Source organism: Onychomys torridus, chromosome 7 (assembly GCF_903995425.1).
Source record: "Onychomys torridus chromosome 7, mOncTor1.1, whole genome shotgun sequence".
Lineage (NCBI taxonomy): Eukaryota > Metazoa > Chordata > Mammalia > Rodentia > Cricetidae > Onychomys > Onychomys torridus.
The window spans coordinates 104,580,232-104,605,043 of NC_050449.1; the positions used below are offsets into that span (position 1 = coordinate 104,580,232).

Genomic DNA, 24,812 nt, shown 5'->3' on the forward strand with positions numbered 1-24,812 from the left:
TCTTCCCAGCAAGGCCCCTCCTATGTTGATATATTTATTAAAAAATACATTTATTTATATTTTATATGTATTAATGTTTGTCTGCATGTGTGTATGTGTACCATGTGCATGAAGTTCCCACATAGGCCAGAACAGGGCATCAGATCCCCTGGTACTGGAGTTGGCAAGGGTTATATGGCACCATGTGGGTGCTGGGAATGGATCCTAGGTCCTTTCCAGAAACACTAAGTACTCTTAACCTCTGAGCTATCTCTCCAGCTCATTTTTTTTTAACTTACTGAAACTGGTTATGGTTGTGTAAGTCTAAGTGGGGAGATATTTACTGAATTTAACTCCATGTTTTACATCTTAACTATAATTTGAAATAAAAGGCATTTTCATAGACAGATCTCTATCTGCAGGGTAGTTTTGGCTCCAGAAAAGTCATTCAGCAAATAGTTGGCAATGAGGAAAGTGCACAAAGCAAATGATTTTACGGAACAGAGGTGAACAACACCTAGAAGTCAGCATTTGGAAAATGGAGACAAGAGGATCAGGAATTTATAATCATCTTTGGCTGTAGAGTGAGTTTGGAATCAGCCTAGGCTATAAATAATGTCTATCAATACTCCCCATCCAAGGCTCAGGGAGCATCATGGAAAGTGGGGCATGAAAAGATATAAGAACTAATGAATGAGGTGGAGATCTGTGAGACCCTGTATAAAAACAAAGTAAAAACCAGGCAGGAAGTATCTCCCAAGGGACAAAGCTCAAGGGCTAAAAACATATACTGCTTTTATAGATGACACAAGTTCAGTCCCCAGTGTTCACATCAGGGAACTCACAATAACACCCTTTACTGGTCTCCACAGAGAGCTGCTCTCACATGCAACATACTCCACACAGAGAGATAATTAAAAATAACAAAAATAAACCTGAAAAAAAGAATCATTTCCGTAGCTGTGAAAATCTAAGGGGAATCACCTGTAGTGGTTATTAACATAATCTCTCGTTTTTTGTTTTTTTTTTTTCTCTTTCTGTTCTGCAACCAGGAAAGCCTACGTTTCGTGACATGCAAGAACATAGGCTTTCCTGGTCTACTAGGTGAGCAGAACTGTGGACTGTCGGTTGTTGTCATCTTTATCATTTTATCTAACCCTGAAGCATATTACTACCATTAACCAACAATGTGTAAAAGCCTATGAGAGACTAGAGACTTGTTTTGCTAAGTGTTCATTCTGTCAGACTTCCTTTTAAATATTTACACTTGTGCCCATGGATTTGTGTTCCCCTCAGCTTCTGTTGGGGAAGCTTCCTTTTTGCAATAGACAGTAGTTACTGTAGCAACTCACAGCAGTTAAAAGTACTGAGATGAAGTCATTGCAAGTACTCAGCTGCAGATCAATTACATCCTTCAATACTTCCCCTTCAAGGCTCAGGGAACACTATGGAAAGAGGAGTGGAAGATGTGAATGTTAATGACTGAGGTGGAGAGCTCAGGAATCAGGTGCAATGGCCAATGAACATATAAGCTTATAGCTGCAATGGCTGTCTGCAAAAGACCTGAACATGGTGGCATCATGGATGGACCCCACAAATGGTGATGAACTATTAGCAGTTGACAGCTGAGGGAGCAGGGTCTCTCTCCTTTGGGGATGTGCTGTGGGTATGCTATTCCCCTACCCCATTGTTAATGGCCCCATACCTGTTAGTATACGAGTATTAATTGGTCTCAGGGCTTCATGATTAACGGCAACAAAGATATTAACTTGGGAAGAACATGGGTATGAGGGAGAAAGGTGGTGGTGGTTGGATATGATCAAAACACATTGTATAAATTTATGAAATTTTTTGAAGAATAAATAAAAATTATTTTCAGAAGTCTGACACACATACAGAGAGTGAGACAGAGAGGGACACAGAGAGACACACACAAAGAGAAAAAGAGACTAATTTAAAAGAACTGCTCTCTCAAACCTCACTGACCAGAGCCTTTCCCTTCCAGACTCTGTGGAATGTTCTCATGTTCTTTTTGAAGGGAATGAACTATGTCTCATTTGTTTGGGAAAGAAGCCAATTGACAGCAAGCCCTGTGTACCTCGAAGGCTTCTCCCCTGTGCTTGGATGCTGGGGAGATGGGGTATCCCTCCCCTGGGTGTTTATTTCAGATCTGTAGGAAATTTTATGCCTGGTGTGATTCCACCTTTCAGGAACTGTCAGAAGTAGCAAACACAATGCCAAGAAACACGAAACACAGGGGAGAGCGCACAACAGCAAAACAAGCCAGCAAGATCTAGATGTCATCTGTAGAACATGGTACCTAAACATCGGCTATCCAGTTTCCCCAAGAGTTCACAGAGCGCCATGAAGGGAGAGTATGGCCATCAAAGCAAAGCCACCTCCAAGATTCTAGCGGAACTAGAATCACACAAACTCTCTACCAAACGGTAACAGAATTAACTTACAACCAATAGCAGGAAGTCAAGAAGGAACTCCAAATCCTTGTACATTAAACAACATGGCACAAAATAATGCATGGGTCAAAGAGGCAATACTAAAGAAACTTTAAAAATAAGTACAAGGGTAGAGGTACAACTTGCTGATCAAATGCTTGTCTAGCATTCACAAGATCCTGGGTTTGATCCCAACAACATGCAAAAAGACCGAAACCAAATCAAACCATGAAAATGAAAATATAACCCGTGGAAACAGGAACATAGAGGCAGTGCTTCGCTGTGAGGGGAGCAGAGCACCTCATGCTTACAGTAAAAAGAATGAAATGTGCCCAGTTAGGTGAGTCTCCTGTCTCAAGAAAACAGAATACAACATCAGAACAAACCTGACACGAGCAGAGCAAAAAACAGAGAGAGCAGAAATTGAAATGGTAAAATAATAGAGGAAGAAATCAATGAAATGATGACAATTTGAGTAAATTTGGTAAATACAGAAAGAATATTCAAAAATAAAGAGAGGAGTTGGGAATGAGCAGAGCATGAGAACGGTGGGGATGAGAGTGAGGAACTATAGCTCAGGGCCAGAAAGCTCGCTCAGCATGCTCACGACCCTGGGTTCAATCCCTACTGCTCCAGACACAACAACAACAACAACAACAACAACAACAATAATAATGATGGAATACAAATAACAATGTCAATTTTATGTTCCTGAATTTCACAGCTTTTAAGAAATGACCTAATTCCTTGAGAATAAGCTTCCCAAGTGTGAAGTCTGAGTAGAGTAACAGTCTGAGTAACCCTCTAATCACAAACAAACACAATTATGGAGCTGGAGAGATGGCCCTGTAGTTAAGAGCACTTGCTGATCTTGTAAAGGCCCTGGGTTTGGTTCCCAGCACCCACATCAGAAACTCACAATCACTGCAGCTTCAAGGGATGTGACATCCTCTTATGGCTTCTGTGTGCACACACAGTACACGTACATACACTCAGGCATGCACACATATACATACAAATTTTAAAAGAGATACAATTTGTAATTTAAATTCTCTGTTATTTCCCATAAAATTATTAGGAAAAGATAATGAACCTGTAGACTGAGTTGACTTCACAGCAGAATTCTGTCAACATTTGAAGAAAACATAACACCAAACTCACACAGTCTCCTCAAAACAAACAACAAAGCCCCAAGCAAACAAATAAATAAACAACAACAAAAACAGATGAGGAGGTTCAGTTCTCAATTCCTTTTAGCAGGCTAATGCTTCTCAAATGCCAAACTCAGATTCTTTTCAAATGCCCATTTACAAATATGCACAAAACACATAATATTCCCATAGGAGAGATTCTGTAGTAAAGGTTTATAATTTCCAATATAAGTAACTATGAGATCCAAATGTCATTTTGCAAATATCCCCATTTGACTTCTCCAAAACTGCTCCCTATCCCTGGTCTGCATTAATCACCATTGCCAGCCTGGGATTCTTCATTTTAATAGTGCCCATCAACAGGGCAAAATGAAGGAAATCATCAAGAAGAATCTTGTCCCCAGTGTGACTAATATCTGTGCACCCAGTGTCCTGCTCTGTCAGTTGTAAGGACTCCAGTTTTCTTTATAAGAATTCATTTTTTGTGTTGGGGAGATAACTAAGTGCAGAACATACCTGCCAGGCAAGCATTGGAACCAGAGTTCTGATGCCCAATTCTCCAGTAAATGCCAGATAGGTTGGCCTGTAATTTCAGCGTTGGAAGGTGGGGTCCAAAAGATGCTGGCTAGTAAGATTAGCCGTATCCGAGAATAAGGCAAAAGAGTGATGAAGGATTCCCAATATCAGCCTTGAGTAGCTGCTTGCCACGTGCACCTACAAACCAGTTTGCCCACACACATGCATATGTGCACATATAAACACATGCATGTATGATACATACACACGCGTAAATGAAAAAAGATACAAAATAAATCACTACATGGAGTTTTAAGGCCTAGGAAAGACATAGTAACTGTCAGGAGGATCCAAGAAGGTGGAAAGGAGAGAGATGATTTTATTACAATTAAATATGAGTGGCAGAGTATCTGGAAGCAGAATGGGGATGAATCTCACTGGCCTTAAAGGACCAAAATGTTGCATTATGTGAGAGCCCAGAAGACAGGAGGAAGGGTGAGGGAGCATGTCTGTAGAGTGGCACTGGGTCAGAATTAGTCCAGAACTTTTCTCAAAGATGGTAGGAGTGTGGTGGGGGATGAGGGTCAGGGTGGCATTTCACAGCTCCTCCAGAAAACATAGCTGTCACAAACCATCTAAAGCAGTGGTTCTCAACCCTCCTAATGCTGGGATCCTTTAATACAGATCCTCGTGTGCTGATCACCAACCATAAAACTATCAATTATTTCTCCTGGGCTGGGATTACAAACTCAAGTCATCACACTGCTTTTTCATTTTTGACCTGGGTTCTGGGGATCAAATTCAGATCTTTATGCTCGTTTGGCAAGTATTTTAACAACTGAGCTTTCTCACAGCCCTAAAACATAATTTTAAACTAAACATTAGGAGACACTAGGAGACAAAGATGGGAGAGTTCAGCATGCAAATGCTGTCCTGCAGGATTCAGCAGGATGAACAGCACAGTCCCTACCTAACACTGGAGATTTCCTGGCAATTGCAAAATGTGTGATCCAAAGCTTTCCTTAAAAATAACTTCAAACTCTTTGGTTTTTACTTCTACAGAAGTACAAGGGCCACTCAGAGGTCCCAAAGGAATACAGCATTTAAACAAAAACTGACGGTTGTAGGTTCCTCTAATTTCTCTTCCAAGACTTTAATTAGGCCATAATATGAACTCAAGAACACATAGCCATCCAAGGTGCAGAAGAATTCGGTCTCCAATCTGGATCCGGCAAAGCTGTAACATCATCAGCATTGGAGATCTTGGGATGTTTGTGTGTGTGACTAATCCTTGTCAAGGATTATGAAGTTTTTTTTTTCTTAGCTTATAAAAATGGCACATATCTTATCCATGTCACCCACATGTGTCTGTATGTATTACATATTTGTGTACCCATTTACCCAGTGCAGAAATCAGATCTCAGAGCAGGCATTCATGGAGGAGCGCTGCAGCAGCAGGAGCCCGCTCTTTAGTGTGACCTACTTACAGAGGCAGAGTCTCCAAGCAGGCATCCTCAGCATGACAATTAGCAGTTTCCCCCTGCAGTTTGGTCAGCAGGAATGACAAAGAATTCTGCCTAGTGGCAATTCCCTCAGCCCTGCCAGGCGCCTGCTGCTCTCTGGATAACGGCCTTCCTTAGGCGTGTGACACAGCAGGGAAAGAGACCGGTTCACTGTGAGACCTGCTACTCACTCTCTTACAGTGCATCGGCCCCCCTTCCCACTGCACAGTGGCTGCTGGGGCTCTGGGTGGCAGGCATGTGGCCATCGCGACAGTGAACCATGGAGTCAGAGTTTCCGTCAATGCATGCTGCATAGTCAGGAGCTTTCTTCTAAAGACGGTGCTGAGTTTTAGGACAGTATCAAAACACCCTGATTTGGCTTGTTGAGAACTGGGAGATACTTTCTTTAAATTGAAAAGGAAACAAGAATGCACAGGCTGGGAAGATAGGGATGGATTTGTCTTGATGCTTGAAAATAACCCAGAGGATGTAAGAATAGCTTGTGGGGAACAACTGCACATGCATAGGCAGGCATGCACCTTGGCTCCTTCTCGTACCTGTTAATTTCCCACACAGTGAATCAAATGCTTTGTTAGCGTCCCCAGGTAGGGAAAACATGTGGCTTAAATTGTCTCTTTGGGGTACTCTTCCAGTGAGTACACCTATGAAATTCACCATCAAAAATAACCAAGCCAGAGAACAGAAAGAAAACAGATTTCACCTACCTGCCTGCTGTGCTGTCTGTGGAACTTGCTGACTCCGCTGAGCGCTGTACTGGACTGAGGCCAGGGGTCGGTACTGCTGTGTGGTTGAGGTAGGGTACTGACCAGATGGGTAGTAATAGATGGGCATCTGTGGGAAGTGATGGGAGGAAAAGCAGGATGAGAGCTGTGCACCGAAAATGTATTTTTCTCATAAAACCTACTTCTGCTATACAGTGTCATTTAATCGAGGCAGATGGTAAAGGTGGGCCATCATCTTCCTCTTCCACACCTGTTTCCATACGCAGGCTCTTTCTCCCATGACGGGAGACAGCTCCTGTCTGGAAGCTGAGGAACCTCCATGACCTGCTTTGATCCTTGCAAAGAGGCAGAAGTGAAGTCTGGGATTCCTAAGCCAGAACTTGAAAGGGGCTTGCAGTCTGGCTGCTGGAGGAGGGATGTAGTCACCAGGGAAACACATATCTACCCTGCAGCAAGAAGAGGCCAGAGGCTCTCCACTACTGGTGACCCTCAGTCTTTATGGAATAGAAATGAGCTTCTTGGGAGGAGTCCTGGCCACTTGATGACTGTGTTGTGAGCAGCAAAAGGCCACTTGATGTCTAGCAACGGCTTCAAAGAGTGATTTACATAAAACCTGTCTCAAAATATGCAGCATATATAACACAAATGGAACCTGTGTTAAGATATTGTTTATGTATCTTCTGCAAACTTATTTTTGGCAATGGGGATTGAACTTAGGCCTCCATGCTTGCCAAATTAGAGCCCTAGCAATCACCTAGCTATACCCCCTGGCATCTTATAGATGTGTATGTATATATACATGTTCATGTATGTGAGCACGAGTATAGAGGCCAGATGTCAACCTTAGCTATATTCCGGGCATCTTATAGATGTGTATGTATACATACATGTTCATGTGTGTGAGCACGGGTATAGAGACCAGACGTCAACCTTAGATGTCATTCCTCAGGCACTGTTCGTCTTTTCTGAGACAACAGTTCCATAGACCTGAAACTTGCTGATTGAGTGAGAGTGACTGGCAAGAGAAACCCAGGGAACTTACCTCTGTCCACTTGCCCAGCTCTGCGATTCCAAAGTGAGTCACTATGTCTGGCTTTTTAATGTGGGTTTAGAGGATCAAACGCAGGCTGTCATGCTCGCATGGGAAGTGTGTTACTGACTGACTGATTTCCCCAGTTATTATGGGGATCTTTATACTTTTCATTTTAAGAGAGTCTTGTATTAAGTTGCCCAGTCTTGGTTTCATTCTGTAGCCCAAACAGGCCTTGAATTCATAATTGTTCTGCCTCATTTCCCTCAGAGGGTAGGGATATAGGTCTGTAACCCTAGGCCTGTCTACCTTCTGTATATCATTTAATGCCTGACAGCTAGTGAAAACATCCGAAATCTTCCCATTGGAATCAAATGTTTTCTGATGTAGAAGACTTCTTTGCCTACCTATTAATGCTATGTTATGCTGTTTTCTTGTGGATTTCAGCTAACTCCTTCTATCCCCAGGCCTCTGGCTTTTCTCTTATCATCTTCCTTAAAGGGAGAACAGTGGCAGACTGTTTTACACCCAAGTGTTTACAAGCTGTGCATGTAAAATAAGATTATGAGCTGGGCAGTGGTGGTGCACACCTTTAATCTCAGCACTTGGGAGGCAGAGTCAGGCCAGCCTGGTCTACAGAGTGAGATCCAGGACAGGCACCAAAACTACACAGAGAAACCCTGTCTGCAAAGACAAAACAAAACAAGATTATGAACCAGTTGCTTCATAGCTCTGATTTTTCTGCCTATTTTATTTTCTGATATGCTTATGTCAATGAGATATCAATTTTCCATCTTTCTACTAAAGTGTGTCATATGTCCCCTACCTTTACCCCAAGGTAGAAGAAAAGAAAACACTGTATGGCTGTGGTTCTGGAATGTCATGGAATCAACATGAAATTTATTCTCACTTTCTAGTATTGTAGATGACCAAAGGAAGGAGCTGGAAGAGCCTAGAACTATTCCGCCTCAGTGACCAACAAACATCTTACTAATTGTGTGCATTGTGCATGGTGATTTAGCCTTCCTCTCTCTCTCTCCCTCCCTCCCTCCCTTCCTCCCTCCCTCCCTTCCCCTCTCTCCCTCCATCTATCCATCCACCACCCCCTCTGTGTGGGAGTATGGTGGTAGTAGTGGGGGGATGTTTGTGGATGTGTGTGTGCACATATGAATGGAAGTACCTGTGTATTGTGGAGACCAGAGTGTGATGTTGGGTATCTTCTTCAGTAGCTCCTCCTTTAAAAAAAATGTTTACATTGCTCTTTGTGTATGAACACTTTGCCTGCACATGTGTATGTGCACCATGCTACCATGCTTGTGTCTTGTATCTGTGGAGAGCAGAAGGGGACATCGCATCTCCTGGAACTGGGATTATGAATAGTGGTGAACCACCAGGTAGGAGCTGGTAATTGAACCTGGCTCCTCTGCAGAAGCAGCAGGTGCTCTTAACCAATGAGCCATTTCTCTAGTCCATCCACCTTACTTTGACACAGGGTCTCTCACTAAACCCTGAGGTCAACAACTCGTTTAAACTGGGTGACTAGAAAATCTAGAAAACTAGGGATCCACTTGTTCCTGCCCTTGGCCTTCCCCCAGTTACTGTGTGGCAGACTGCATAGCCACACCCATCTTTTACAGGTCCTGGTAATCCCAACCCAGGTCTTCACACTGTCATGGCAAGCTACACCATCTCCACGGCTGTTTGCTCTTTTTTATAAGGTAATTCAAAACAATAAAAACATAAGGAATCCCTGAGTAAATGGATGTAGTTAAAAGTCATATATTACATAAATGCCCCACAATATGAAGAACAAGGGCAACACTGTCTAACTTATCCATCAGCATTGTATGTTCCCATCTGTTATTCTTCCATTTTTGTTTCTTTAGAAAAAAGATTGTGTTGTTTAAATTATAAGCTCATGAATACAATTTCCATCCTTTAAGGATACTTATTATTACTGTGTATTCATAAGTATTTTGTGTTTGCGGGAAAGTGGAGACAGATGTGGGCATCTGCATGCCATGGCATGGATGTGGAGGTGAGAAGACAATTTGTGAGAGTCAGTTCTTCTCTCCCAGCGTGTGAGTCTCCAGATCAAACTCAGTTTGGCTTGGTGGAAAGAACATTTACTCCTTGAGCTAACTCGCCAGCCTATGATATCTATTCTGTAGTCTTCTAGCATTCAATATAAAACAAAAACATTTTCAGAGATAAAGGGTGGAGTTCAAATGCTTGAAAAATTCCCAATGAGCATTCATAATCTGAAAATCGTTGAACTTCACATGTGTAATTTTTAGAAGCTACTCGTTTTTGTTTGTTGCTTATTGTTGTTGTTTTTCCTCTTCCTCTTCCCATTCTTATTCTTTGAACCTAGCAGAGGTCTGGACAGCTGTACCTAGCACTTCTCCATTGTGCGTGGGTCATTGCTTACTTCTTAGGAATGCTAACATCAAACATGAGAAGCTAATGAGCACTTGGCCCATCCTGATCCCTCCATTCTAGCAGAAGGAAAGTGAACTGAGCCCAGAGAAATATTTTGAAAGACCAGTATGAAAGCTTTGAAGGGAGGAAGGAATAAAGATGGCCTCAAGGGGTATAAATGTATGAACTGACCCTATTAAGATGTGGGGAATCCAAAAGTGTATAAAAATAGGAGAGAAATAAATCATAGGAAGAAGTAACCAGGAGTAACAAATTCTTCTTCCATGTCTGGTCCTCAGGTTGCTTTTAGCCTCACTCCTACATCTTGATGAATCCTTCTAGTGGCATTCAGGAAGTATATGCAAGCCATGGGAAACAAACATTCAAAGGTTATCCTCTGAAGAAACTGAACACATTTCCATAACCATCTGTAGACTGACTTGGTTGAACTCTTCCCAATGTTGCATAGTTGGCTAGCTAGACTTTAAAATATACATTGGAAGTCACTATGGGTTGTGACCTACATCTGTATCTATGGGTCTGTTTGTTCCCAATAATAAAGCTTGAAATATTTAATTTATTAGTAAAATAATTAATATATTAATGAAATTATTCTCCTATTACCTAAAATTGTTTTAAACATCATTTAAATCCCACTAGGAAAGAAGTATCACTGAGGTGGTGACTGGAGGTGCACTGTTAATTAACCACTCAGAATGAACAACGGAGGGAAAATCATTTTCTGGTGTAAGATTTTGTGTGGCTTGAAGAGAAAATAATTTATTCAAGATGTGAAGGCAGCGGAACAAACGGCACCATGGTGACATGCACTTTAAACAGCACCTTCCAGGCTATACTTCATAATTAGGGTGGAAGCTGGTTGGAATGTGTGTGCCTTGAAAATGGACCAGAAAATGCTGGTGTGCGTTTTCCATCTTGACAGTAATCACTTCCAATATTCTGCAAGGGATACTCAGGAGAGCCCCAGAGATGTTTGGGGCTGAAAAGGAACATGTAATCAGTCTTAGAGAAGACAGTAAAAAGCAGTGATCTGTGGTGTCTTACATGCTCCAGTCAATTAAATATGATTAATGGCTACCTGTGAGGTTGGGTATGGGCTCTGTCTCCCCTGGGGAAGAGGAAAGGACAGTGGGTATTGGCTTTCCTCTGTCTTTTGTACTCACAGAGACAGGCCTGTCTGCTGCTTAGATCCAGAAGGTGGGTATGAATTGATGAGAAGGGAAAACAAATTTCTTGGGCAGCAAGGGAGAGAATGTAAAGTGTCCTGGTTCAGGATATTCCCTTCCTGGCTTCCCCCATGTAAACATCACTTAGAACCCAATCCCCCCCCTCTCCCTTTCTCTCTCTCTCTCTCCTCTCTCTCTCTCTCTCTCTCTCTCTCTGTGTGTGTGTGTGTGTGTGTGTGTGTGTGTGTGTGTGTCACATATACATGTAGAGGTCAGGAGCCAACTTCAGGTGTCATTTCTCAGGAGTCATCCAACATATCTTTTTTGAGATAGGGTCTCTAACTGGCCTGGAACTGGCTGATTTGGCTAGACTAGCTTGCTAGTAGGTCCCAGGGATACACCTGCTTCTGCCTACTCAGGTCTAGGATTACAAGTGTGCTCCACCATATTCATCTTTTTAATGTGGGTCCTAGGGATTAAACTCAGGTCCTCATCCTTGTGCATAAAGCACTATCTAAGTGAACCATTTCCTAACCCAAGTCAATTATTTCCATCCTTAAGCCAGCAGAATGGAAAATGGGTCACCTCTGGGTTATCCCCTCTGGGAGGTTCATTTGACTCACTTTCTGGACCCCAGGACTGCCTATCTGGTGAAGTGGACAAAACGTATTGGTGATGGTGTCATTAGTATGATCAAGACAGTAGGCCATCTGTGGTGAAGGAGGGAAGGAAAGCCCACACCTACCTGTGCAGGTGCAGGCTGCTGTACAAATCCCTGGGGAGAGGGTGGGGCCTGAAGGACTTGCTGGGACATTGGAGGGCCAGAGTCTGTGAAGCCCCCTGTGGAGAGCTGCTGGCCTGCAGAAGTAATGACGTAGCTTGGTGGCTGAGCTGGTTGTGGCATGAGGGAAGCTGGGTAGACTGTACCAGAGGGAGGTTCAGGGGTGTCTCCCGAGGACTGCCGGCTCATGCTCAGCTGGCTGAACTGTGCGGCCACCTCTTCTCTCTGTGCCCCAGGAAAATAAAGGAACCACTGGTGAGGTAAACCGAACCTGGCTGTGAGTGAAGCAAACTGGGACAGTCACACACTCACACTTGAGAGTAGAGGAAGGAGGAGGAAGCACATATTGGAAAAAAAAAAAAAAAGGAACAGAAGAATCCCTCAGTCAGATATAACGAGAAAAATCACGTAAGAAACCAAGCTTTGTTCAAGAGTCCGGAGATGGGAAGCAATTTGGCTGAATCTTCTTCCTTTAATGGAAGGAAGTTCCTTTATGAATTCCTTTATGGCTGAGGGGTGGGACTCCAAAGAGGAGGCACTGCAGTAAGGGGAGGTTGGGTGTCAGCTGGTCTCCCAGAAGCAAGCCTGGATCTGCCTCCTTGAGAAAAGACAAGCCCTCCTTCCAGAATGGGAATGGGATCCACATACTCATCTCACAGAACATTGGTTCAATGGACCTAACCTGATACATATGGACTGTGTGCTGTTTCCACAAGGACTCACTGCTAGTCAGGGCAACATATAAAGGAAATAGGGGGTTGGATTCCTAGGGAGACCAGCATCAGGAGCTTAGGGTAGTGATGGCTGTATCCTGCCTCAGAGTTTTAGATAATTCTGATAACTTTACAGCAAGATCATATAACCTGTTTGCTAATGACCTCAAACTCTAAGGACAATGTAGATATGCTTAGCTGGTAAACTTTTTGTTTGTGTGTACATATGCAGGTGTACATATGCGTAAGAAGTCAGAGGTCAATATTGGGTTTCTTTGCCTGACATTTCTTCAGCTTATGATATGAGACAGGGTCTCTTACTGAACTTAGAGCTTACCACTTTGGCTAGACTGGCTGTCTAGGAAGCCCAAAGGGTCCTCCTAATTTTTGCCTCCATTGCACCAAGCCTACATGTACTCATCACATGCCTACCTTGTTGTTTGGGTCCTGAATATCTGAACTTAGTTCCTCATGCTCAGCAAGAATTTTGCTGACTGAGTCATTTCCATAGTAAACTTTAAAAAGGGTATCAGATTGCAGAAGTATTTAACTTAGGGAAAACAGGTGGAAAAAGAAAGGAAGTTGCTTAAAGGGATGGAATGTGTCAGTCAGGCAAGAGACATTCACAAATATTCAATGACTTCACAGTCAGCCCAGGCCATGCATCCAGTGTCATCTATAGCTGAACAGGAAAACTGCAGAACCCATGAAAATTCTGTGTGTGCATGTGTATGTGTGTTATGCATATGATACAGTACCAGGGGGAAGTGCTGTGTTGGCGACACAGGCAGGAGATGCTGGGCAGGGAAAGAGACCGCTGGATATTGAACAGACTGGGAAGATGGCTGCAGGCCCTGGACAGACTGGAGGGAAGAAAACACTGGTCAGGTAACAGGAGAGTGTGGGAGGAAATTCCACACTTAACAGGTTCTCTAGGATCTCTCATTGCAGAGAGGCACATCAACCACACCAGCAAGCCTAAGGCTGTGTATGCCAGAGCCAGGGAGCCTTGGTCTCGAGGGAGCTCAAGAAAGCACACCTTTACAAAATCAGTGCTGGGCATTTGATGTCTGTTAGATGCTCTGGACCTACATACGTTGTTCAAGGACTAAGAAGTAAAAGCATATAAAAAATGAGGCTCACCCAGGGAGCCTGCTCAGAACCCCAGCTTCTGTTGTGCCTCTCTAGGGATGGAGGCATCTCAGGACCTTTCTCAGGGGCCCAGGGATGAGCATCCAGGTCATTTTCGGCTCAGCTGATTCCTGCTCTTTCCACTGAGGAAGAGCTCAGCACTGATTCTACAGACGTGAACATTTGCTCTGTGATGGGTAGGAATGAATTAGCTCAAAGTCCAGGAAGGGATTATAGACTGCGTCTGTAGCTTTACATCAAACAGCACTTGGACCTAAAACACTGTGCATTCATTTCCCTAGTACCTACTCTCACTCAGTAGACGCTTGTACTGGGTATGAGCTCTTAATATGAGGTCAACCAATGATTATACTCTGGGAGATTTTCCCCCAAAGCCTGATGGGTAGTGAGTCTCCACAAGAAATCCTGGGTCCAAGATGGATTGCTGACCTGAAGCCTGGGCAGCTCTCATCTTCCATCCCTTCTTCTCCCTCCTTGCAGCCAGCTCCTCACCTGAGTGACCAGTGGCCCTGCCATCTGGGGCTGTGATGGTTGGACCTGCTGCTGAGGCTGAGGCGATGGCTGCTGCTGTGGGGGCTGCTGGGGCTGCCCACCAACAGGGCCACGCAGCGTCTGCTGGCTTCCGGGAGGATTATATATTGCAGGAGTTCCATCCGGGTTCACAAAGGGCTGACCTGAAATGAAGCCATACAGAGCCTGGCTCAGATGAGTGTCTCACTGCTTTTCCTGCAGATAAAAAAGCACTCTCCTAGACACTGTTTTCCCTGCAGAAAAATAAGCACTCTCCTAGAGCTCTTAAAATACCCTAAAGTGAAAGGGTGTGCAATAGGAATCAAGGCATGGACCCTGCTCCAAGGACAATGTGTTACTGCTTGTGACCCAAACTAGTTTAAACTGGACAACTGGGTGAGGATGCAGTAATTTAAGAAGCCACAAATAAATCCACCTCATTCAGGGAGATTTGGCAAGGTAAGGAAGGTGTGGACAGTGGAAATCAGTAGAAAGGCCTGTGCAGAAGCAGTCTTCATGCAGCCCTGTGGCTCTCACAGCCATCAGGGGGACAATGCATACTGAGCAATAGCAGCTACTTCCCAGTTACACCGTTCTGACTACACCCAGTCACAAGCTATCTGCTAAAACACTGATTTTGCTTCTACTCAGTCTGGCCACCAAATAAGAATTATTACAGCCCCACAAATGCATACACAAAACAAGGGAATGGAACGAATCCATCACTCATTTCTCTAAGCACACACAACCTGAGGTTCTTTGTTCTTTCACTTAATTTGTCAATGAACAAGTTTCCCCATAGCATTTTCTTACATGCTTAGCTTTGACCCATCCCCCATCTCTCTTATGTTCATCCCCACTGTACCCTCCTATTCCCCTTATTCACCCCTCTAGTTACAAATTACATGTATTCTTTTTCCTCACCTACCTCCCTCTCTTAAAATATCATTTCTCACATCTCATGGGCCCTTTTCAGTTGCCAGACATCTACCCACACTTACCCCCACAAAGCTATATACATATTACAAGTGAAAGCCAGGTCCACATGAGAAAATATGCACTATTTATCTTTCCAAGCCTGGGATGCTTTATTTAATATACTTTCCCTGTTCTATCCATTTCCCTATAGATTTTGTAATTTTGTTTTTCTTTATAAAGTTCTATACTTCTAAAGTGATGTGGACCTTGCTTGGGAGACAGTGTTACAACCAAAACTATCTTAGGCTAGATCCAAACTCACAGGACCATCTTTTGAGATAATGGCATGTTCACTGTGATGTTGTTGGTTGCTTAGTGACTGTGTGGCTTTGAAGTTTAGGAAAAGATGGAGGCTCACAAGAAGGAGATGGAAGTGAAAGTCATGCTGTGGTGAGTGGAAGGCAGGAGATAGAGAATGGGACCTGAGGGGTAAACAGAGAACACATTTCCAGTGTGGCAGGCAGGAACCTTGCACACAGATCTTTCAACAGCCCTGTGAATAGGCATTCTCATTTTCTCCTCAGCAGAAATAAAGTTAGCCTCAGAGAGACCAGGCAACTTATATAAAATAAACATCAGCAGCAACAACAAATAAACAGTAAGGGAGAGAGCCAGGAGGTGCCTCTGCCCAGTGAAACTCCACATCAGTTTACCTTCCCAACATAACTGACTTACCAAAATACACATAAAGAGTTCATAGTACAACCTGAACCATGACAGTAACAGTGAGAACTGGAAGACATCGCCAATGCACGAGGATCCAGGCAGGCAAAGTGGAAGCCATGGAAGCTGTACTTCCATGTAGCATCACAGCAATGTTGGCAAAACAGGAGGGGAAAGAAATGGTACAGGAGGAAACCGACTGCTTCCCTTTCCCGTACCCCTGCAGCCCCCTGGAAAAGAGAGAGCTGAGGTGTGTGCTTCTCTACCAGATGAATTCAGAAGTGCAAAAACCTAAGAAAAATGCATACACAGAGAAAGACTCCCTGGACCCATGCTGTGCTCTGGAGAGAAGCCTTCACCACCAGGTGTTGGCAGACAGTATGAGCAGAGAGTTGAGCTCCCCTGCAGTGTGTATTCCAAACCTGAGTCTGTGCATTTTACTGAGTACACAAGGTTTTCGGGAGTGTGCTTATTTAGAACTAGAAGCATCATATACAGGAACCCTGCCTTGACAGTCTTACTCACATATAGGCAGAACAAGCTAGGATTGGCAGTCTCATGGAAGAGAATTTAGCCAACAAGAAGTGAACAGGAGGGGGGGGGGGGCAGAAGGGAGGTAAAATTTAAAAACTGACTCAGAGGAAACAGAATATTCTAGTTGAAGAGTATACATGTGACCCTCATAAAACAATGTACTGTTATGAAATAGGAGTAAACAAATTAACTCAGAAATGTGAATCATGGCATATTAACAAGTATACCTTGCAGGACTAAGGAAGTTATGACAGTAGTCTCATAATGAAACCACTGACTGCTACAGAAAATGAACCAGGGGTGCACTCACAGAAAATATGTTGATTAAGATGAGTGATTTCTTTTGAGGTCATACCCAGCTGGGTCTGGAACCCTAGGACACAGAATCTGTCCAAATTCATGAATGCTAGGATTATAGGCATGCACCACCAGACCCATTTACTTTTTTTTTAGGTTCTTAATGTTCCAGGAACCTGATTTTGTTATGGAATATTTGTATACTGTATGAAGATATATTGCTGTGACTGGTGTAATAAAAGGCTGAATGGCCAATAGCTAGGCAGGAGGTGTAGGCAGGACTTCCAGGCAGAGGGAGAAACTAGGAGGAGGAATTTCAGTGTGTAATTTCACCAGCAGACTCAGAGCAAATCAGATGTGCCTTACTAGGAAAAGGTAACTGAGCCATCTGTCAGAACGTAGATTACAAAAAAAAATATGCACTAATTAAGTTATAAGAGCTAATTGGGGAAAAGCCTAAACTAAGGCCAAGATTTCATAACAATAAGTCTCCAGGTCATTACTTATGGGCTGAAAGTCTAAAGATAGTCTGACAAGAAAGCTTACTATACAATTCTTACTGTTTCCGTTTAGTTTTAGCTACATTTTGTTATGTGAATTTTTTCTTTAAAACTAAGTTTTTGTTTTGTTTTTTTCTAGATTCTAGACATGTAGTCCATTGTTCCCCAAAGCTAGCAATCTGGAAAAGGCTAAAACATACTTCAGTTTAAAAACATGTGTATCAGCCTTTTGAGTTTTCACTCAGTTTTCTTGTAACCCCAGAGCTGGGGAGGTGGAGTCAGGAGGATCCCTAGAGTTCCCTGGACAGTGAGTTTAGATTAGTCAGGTAAGCCTCAGGCCAATGAATGACCTTGTTTCAAAAACGAAATGAATAGCCACCGAGGAAATACACCTGCTGTTTGCCTATGGTCTCATAGGACGGACACACACACACACACACACACACACACACACACACACACACATTCACCCACACACATGGGCCTACACCTGCACAAACATGTGTACCCATATGAACACTTACCCAAAGTACACATATATGAACATACACTAGCTCTCTCTCTCTCACACTAATGGATCCCTTTTTAAATTATGACCTAGCTTTTAGCCACCATGGCTAAGACATATGAAAATCTACCTATAATTCCAGCTAGATATAACCCCAAATGCTCAGGTGTCCTTTGTGATAGATAAACTCTACAATCTCAGCTTGAAATGTGATCAGCGCGCTGTGGTGCAAAGACAGAGAAGGTTGAAAATAGTGCCTACGAGAGGCCTAACGATCCCCGAGATAGAGATGGCCGGGCCTGGAAAGGGAAGGAGAAGCAGAATACCAGTTTGGTGCCCCCCCCCCCCCAGGAAAGGTGGCAGAGCTGAGGGAAAGCCACAGTGCCAGAGAAGAAACCAAAGCTGTTGGCTTTCAAGTCAGGCGACAGTAACTCCTCTGTGTCTGACTAGTTCCATCAATCCAGATACAAAATTACACTGATCCAAGCAATTAGTTTGAGTGGCAGCTGCTGCAGACAGCAAGGGGAAGAAAAGCCGGACTGGGCCTGAGCTCTTTCAGTCTGATGGAAGCGATTGTGGCAGAAGCCGCAGGAGCAGGCCCAGTGGGCCACAGCATGCACACTGGGCACAGGGAGGAAATGCTTGATGTCGGAGATAAGCTGGAGTGCCTTTAGTTCAAAGCAGGGGAAGAGAAAGGGACTGGATGTAAAATATACATTTCTTTCAAACACATAATATTAGCAAGTTTTCCACAGTCCACATCAACATATCAGCTATATTTCAATATTAGGTAATTATCAGATAATTACATAAGGCAGAACACTTAGTTATTGTTGCAGGAAAGCATAAAATAAAAAAAAAAACACATTTAAAATAATTGACTATAAAGCAGTGAAATGGCTCAGCAGGTAAAGGTTCTTGCCATCAAGCCTGATGATCTGAGTTCAGTCCCAAGGATCCCCACAGTGGACGGAGAGAACTGACTCCCAAGGTTGTCCTCTGCCCTCCATAGGCACTGTGTGGCATGTTTGTATCCCCCAGTAAGTGTTAGGGAGCAAAATGTAACTGCAAATGCCCCCTCCCTAGAAAGATTTATAAATATCTTACTAACAAGGAAACAAACACAAGGAAAGTCTCATAAGAAATAAAACAGTCATCAGCTCTTGAAACCAAAGCATGTCTGCTCTCCACTTCATAGAATGGTAATGGGGCAGCTTTTGTTTTCCTACTGTGTAGAAGGCTATGTATGCAAATGTTGACAAATCCTGTAGGCAAGGATTAACTCAGCCCTTAAAAGACATCTTCACAGACAGTGCACCAACATTTCAGGGCACGTTTGAGCACAATGCAGAAGCACTTTGGATAAACAGAAGCTGGGAATCCTGGTGAAATTCTAGGATTATAGAAGCCCAGGAGGAGCATCTGAAAGAGACGGTACTGAGAGCTTCTCCAGAGTGAGGACCTCCCCAAATGCTGCACCCTTACACAGTCGTGGTTTTGCACAAGATGAAGAGAAAGCGTGACCATACATCAGCTGGAGTGTGAGCGAGGCTGCCTGTCGGTATTTTCCGATTGCAGTGAAGATTCTGCTAGAACCATCCAAAGGAAGCTGGGGTCCAGGACAGCTGAAGGAAGATCATGGCGAAGATTCTGGACTTGCCTGGCAGAGACAGTCACTTTGTGACTACCCACTCACCCAGGTCCCTGAAAACAGCCAGGAGGAATCAAAAGGGCCTGAGTGAGGCTGAATGAGAAACATCTGTGGTCAAGACAAAATTCAAATCTCTGGGGGCTCTGGGAGAGGGTTTAGTAGATAAGAGTGCTTGCCAAACAAATGTGAGGACCTGAATTTGAACCCCTAGCACCCATTCAAAAAGCTGGGGTGTTTGCATGCTTGCATTTACATCAGTGCTTTGGGAGGTAGAGACAGGAGGATTGCAGCAGCTTGATGGCCCCTAGTCTAACCACAAGCTCAGAGAGAGCAGAGAGAAAGGGAGAGAGAGAGAGAGAGAGAGAGAGAGAGAGAGAGAGAGAGAGAGAGAGAGAGAGAGACTTTGTCTCAAGGGAATAAAGTGGAGATCAATAGAGTAAACATCTGACATCCCCGTCTGGCTTCTGCCCACCTATGGGTACACACACCACACACATATACCTTCCTAGACACATACCACCTTGTACTCCCATATACACAGGCAATTCCTCTATAGCTGTGGCTGTCCTGGGGGAGCCACAGGAACATACAGGAGAGTTTTTAATATGCCCTATGTCTAAGACATGGCAAAAGTTCAGTTCACTATACAAGCAAAGGATGTTCTACTCTGTTTCATGCAGTAGACACATGACTAGGACACACATGTACCACACATCCATCAGCAAATCAAACAATAACTTGTAGGAGTCAGTTCCTTCCTTTCATATGAGTTCTGAAGATCAATCAAACTCCGATGGTCAGGCTTGGAAGCAGGCACTTTGGCCCACTGACCCAATCTTGTAGGCTCAGCCAATTCTAATTTCATACATGGAGCACATTCTCAAATATATGACATTGGGTGGAAAATCACTCTGCTATCCAGAAAAACCCACATGATGGCTGGTAGATATTATTTCACCAGTAACCATCTAGTACTTGTATTGTACCAGAAGTCTGTCACTCATTCTAGGGATTTAAAAATTAATTAATTAATAGTACAGTCTTTCCCCACAAATTTAAAATATGCTAACAAGGAAACTTGCCCAAGGACATGGGGAACAAGGTACCATTGGTGCTTAACATGAAAGTACTGTGTCATATGCTTGGTAAGATATGAAGAGAGGTCTCTCATCCATGGTTACAGCAGCAAAGGATGGGTTTCAGCCCAGGAAACATAGGTTACAGTAGAGGTCATGGAAGAATCATATGCATGTATCATTTGTGGACTTACAGGCACACATACACATACCACCAATAGGTGTGCAATATGTATTACATACTTTAAACACATGCATGTATTTTCCTTTTATTTGTTTTTTTTTTTGTGTGTGTGTGTGTGTGTGTACACATGTACCTATGTGTGTATATGTGTGTGTGCCCACAGAAGTTAGAGATGTCAGATCCCATGGAAGCAGATCTACAGATGTTTGTGAGCAGCCTGACCTGGGTGCTGGAAACCAAACTTGAGTAGTCAGCAGGAGCAGTGTGTGCTCTAAACCACTGAGCTATCTCCCCAGACCTGCATGTATAGATTTTTAATCAATAGAACTAAAGGCACTCTAGATAGAAGAGATGTTTTGATAACAACCTTAAGTGACCCCAGCCATTGAATAAGAATCATTGCATCAGCAGAATCCTATGTCTTTGCTAAATAAGTGAGATTACATATGATAATATATACACAGATGCAAACTCATGCTATCATTGCTAATAATACTCTACAAAACATACTGTTGTGCCTTTTTAAAGACACTCCGAAATTCTTCTTAAAACAAATCACACACACATACAAAAACCCAAAAACCAAAATAAACAAACAAACAAAAAACCCGAAAATTTCATTCCCACTCCTTTCTGCAAGCCATCTATCTAATCTACAGCAAAAGCTATTCTCCAACAATCAAATCATCCTTCAGTCGGAGCCAGAGTAGTGGATATGATATTCGTGTCCTTTAATTTCTCTTATGAAGCTTACAATAATCCCAATAAAACCGGAGCCATTCAGAAACGCTCTTTAGAAAAACCCCGTCAGAGGCTTTCAAGTGGCTTTCGATAGAATGATTACGGTTTCTGCGCTCTCATACTTAAAGCACTTTCAGAATGTCTCCATCAAATCCCGTGCTCTGAGAACAGGCCATGTGCTTTACGAGGCCGTGCGTTTACTCCAGGAACTATTCTACCACAGTCCTCATATTGCACGGAGGATCCTAATTGCCAGTACCACTCTCTGGGCGAGCAGAACCAGCCAGATAGATCACTCATGTGAGATGCTCAGCTGTTGTATTTTCAAGCTTAGATAACTGAAGTAATACTCTACATACCAGAGCTAAACTTCAGACTCCTTTCCAGAGAATTCCATTCTTGGCAGTTACAAATAAAAAGCTCTTAATGTTAAGTGTGCCAGCATAGCTCTAATAATATTCTGGACTCCCAGCTCTCTGTGGTGGGGGGACTTTGGTCTGTTTCTTGGGAAGGCTGGCACACTTCAACCAAAAGAGTCCTTTTCCCTCCTGAAATCCTAAAGAGTGTTGACAATGAGGTCTTGGAGGGGGCCTAGGAAGACTTCCTTCAGGATTCTCTTCAGTTTATCTACTGAGGTTGGATCCTCAATGTCCTAGGTTTTTTTGTTGTTAACACAGAGTTATCTGGTCCCCTAGGGAAATTGACTATTCATCATGGAATGAGCCATAATTATGGAAGGGACAGTTTTCCAGCCCTACCGTAAGTGGCCTGGGTCTATTTTCCCCATGAGGAGATATTTAATGGTTTGTCATTATTCTCTTTACTTATGTGGGTCTTCTAACTCTGCAGGAACTGGGTAAAGTTCTATAATCTTCTATAATCAGGGAGCTGGAATGGATCCAAGGAATGCCTTGCATTATTGAATGCCATTGAGTGAAAAAATACATCAGATAAAATACTGAGCATTAAGTGTGAGAAACACCAAGTTTTGGGTGGTATATACTAGTTCAGAACACTGCTGACTCTGATCTTAGGTCCTCAGAATGGGATAAAACTCTCCATAGCCAAGGAAGAAGGGACCAAGAGAAAGGGATGCTACCTCAGCTGCTGTCTGGTGTCCTCTTCATCTCCTTCTTCCTCTACTCCTCTCTTCTTCCACTTCCTCCTCATCCTCTCCCTTTTCAGGGCTTGGAATTAAATCCAAGGTCTTAGTCATATCAGGCATGTGATCTACCATGGAGCTCCAGCCCTAACCCTTGAGAAAGGGTCACTCTTGGGACGTCTCTGATCTATATGAATGTTGATGCATTTGCACACATAGCTGTAATCCAGATTTCCCCAAAACCATCACCAAGTAGTCCCCACACTCTGCCCCCTACTCAAACATTTTTCAGAAAACTTGACAGCAAATTTCAATTACCAAACAGAAAAACAAACCTTTAACAACTCGTGTCCACAGAAGAGCAGGGGAGGACTGACCTGTGTGTGGATTAAGAAGGATGCTTCCAGGTGGAATACCAGTTGCAGTTTCAAGTGGAAGGAGGATGTAGCTGGTGCTGCTGGGAGTGACCTGGCCCCCCATTCCATTCTCTGAATAGGGCATACAGCCAGGAGAACCAGCTGCCACACTAGAGGTCAGGGCGGTGCTCTGCAGAGGCGGGTGAGTGCGGGACAATGATCCTGAGGAGCCTGCGCTGCTGGAAGACTCAGAACCTGGCAGAAAGATAGGAATCAACAAAGCATGTGGTACCCAGAGAAGTAGAGAGACAATAGCCAGACATGAAAAGGCTGACTGCTTCATAAGGGAACATTGGAGAGTTTAGATGTGTGCTGAAGGATAGGGTTAGCCAGTGTCTATTCCACATCTTGAGCTTGTATTATGGAAATCTTTGCTTCCTATTTCTCAGGTGTGCCAATTTTTCTAGGGAAGGGTGGATTAAAGACAAACATTCCTTCAATATTTGCATGTACACTCTAAGAGATAAACTGGTACATGGGACTCAAGTTATGCCTACAAATTCTCATCTCTTGAGTATTTAATGACACCTGAAATACTTCTCTTAGTGAGACTGACAGGGAACAGGGACAGGGTAGAGGATAAAGACATGCCAATTTGGGGGTCCAAGGTCATGATGTCCCATGCATGTTTCTGAAGTCCCATTTCCCATACAGCTAAATTTAAAGGGGACTTATAGGAACTGATATTTATTCCCTATGAGCAGAGAACTGGACAATTTCTGTTGAGAACACAGAGTAGCACGAGTAGGAATTATTTTTATTGATGTTGGAGAGCGAATCTAGAAGAGCTGTAGCTCTGAACTAAACCTGTAACCACAACTGAACAAATTAAAAATAAAATAATATTTCCTCTAGGGAAAGGGTTGACTTAGGAGAACAGGTATAGAATCAGGAGTTGAGGAGAAATAGCTCCACATAGATTCTAACATCTTTCCAACCTTCTGAATGGGAGCAACTTTCAACGTTATGGAAATATCAGTTTCCGTGATGGATCATAGCTTCAGATTGTGAGTCCAAATATTTTGTTCACAGCCATGACAAAATAAACTGATACAAAATTAGCCACAAAGCCAGTGCATCTTAGAAGCTCTTTAAGGTTAGCTGTATTGTTTGCTTGGGCCAGTTTGTGAGCCTCAGTCATCTGGAACAGGGGCAGTGATAAGCTACACATCTGCACCATTGAAATACCTGACTACAAATGAACATTCACAGGAATGATAATGGCTCAGGGTGAGAAGTGTTCCAAGGTTCAAATCATATTGAAATCTACTTGAAGACTTAAGAGTTTTAGATTCCAAGAGTTTCAAATGTTTCTGGCTTCGTCTTTCCAGGGGCTTAATGGAAGGTAGGGCAACTATTTAAACACTATGTTGCTGTGACAAGCACCATGCTTAGCACTGTGAGTGGTCTAATTTCTACAGAAACCTAGTGCTAGAAATCAGAATGGGTCCCATATTTGTCAGATACATTTTCCAGAGTCTGATCACTGAGTCCAACTGACGCAACTTGACTCCCCATGCAGTCTAAGCTCTAAGCCTGCAGGCCACACATCCAGTTAACCCATGTAGCTCAAGTGGCAGCCAGGTAGTGTTGGGCCCTGACCAAGCTTGGCCAAGTTCTAGAAGATGCTAGATACAAAGTTACTCCTAGAGGGGTGCGTAACAGCTTCCAGGAAGCAGGGGAGGGAATAGACAGCAGAACAGCTGGAAGAGAAACTCAGTGTACCCTCCCCTCCAGAGAGATTTGGGAAGAAGAAAAGGGAAAAATCACAAAGCAAAATGCAGAATGAGGAAGTATGGGGCAGAAGGGTAAGCACAGGAGGAAGCGGCCTCAGCTCCAATCTGCGCTAACACACCCCAGCTCTCCAGGAAGTGTTTTTTGCTTCAACCTTAGACTGCTCTTCTGTCAATCCTCCAGACTGGCTGGGAGCAAGATGGAGGAGATGGTGTCTTTTCCCATACTTGACCAAGTTTCAGAGACTGACTTCTTTTTATCTCATTTTCAGTGTTTCTGTGCATTTAAGA

The 24,812-nt window shown here is 43.4% G+C and overlaps 1 protein-coding gene across 22 annotated transcripts in view; it reads right to left on the minus strand.

The window, feature by feature from the left end:
* Positions 1–24,812, minus strand: part of Arpp21 (cAMP regulated phosphoprotein 21) — a 163,692-nt gene that overhangs the window by 45,866 nt on the left and 93,014 nt on the right. For all 22 annotated transcript variants that reach the window (XM_036194196.1, XM_036194195.1, XM_036194197.1 and 19 more), the window contains 5 exons: positions 22,750–22,983; positions 14,121–14,302; positions 13,235–13,339; positions 11,728–11,988; positions 6,327–6,453 (listed from right to left, as the gene is read on the minus strand). In XM_036194196.1, coding sequence (XP_036050089.1) covers positions 6,327–6,453; positions 11,728–11,988; positions 13,235–13,339; positions 14,121–14,302; positions 22,750–22,983 — 909 coding nt within the window. The remainder of the gene's footprint in view (positions 1–6,326; positions 6,454–11,727; positions 11,989–13,234; positions 13,340–14,120; positions 14,303–22,749; positions 22,984–24,812) is intronic.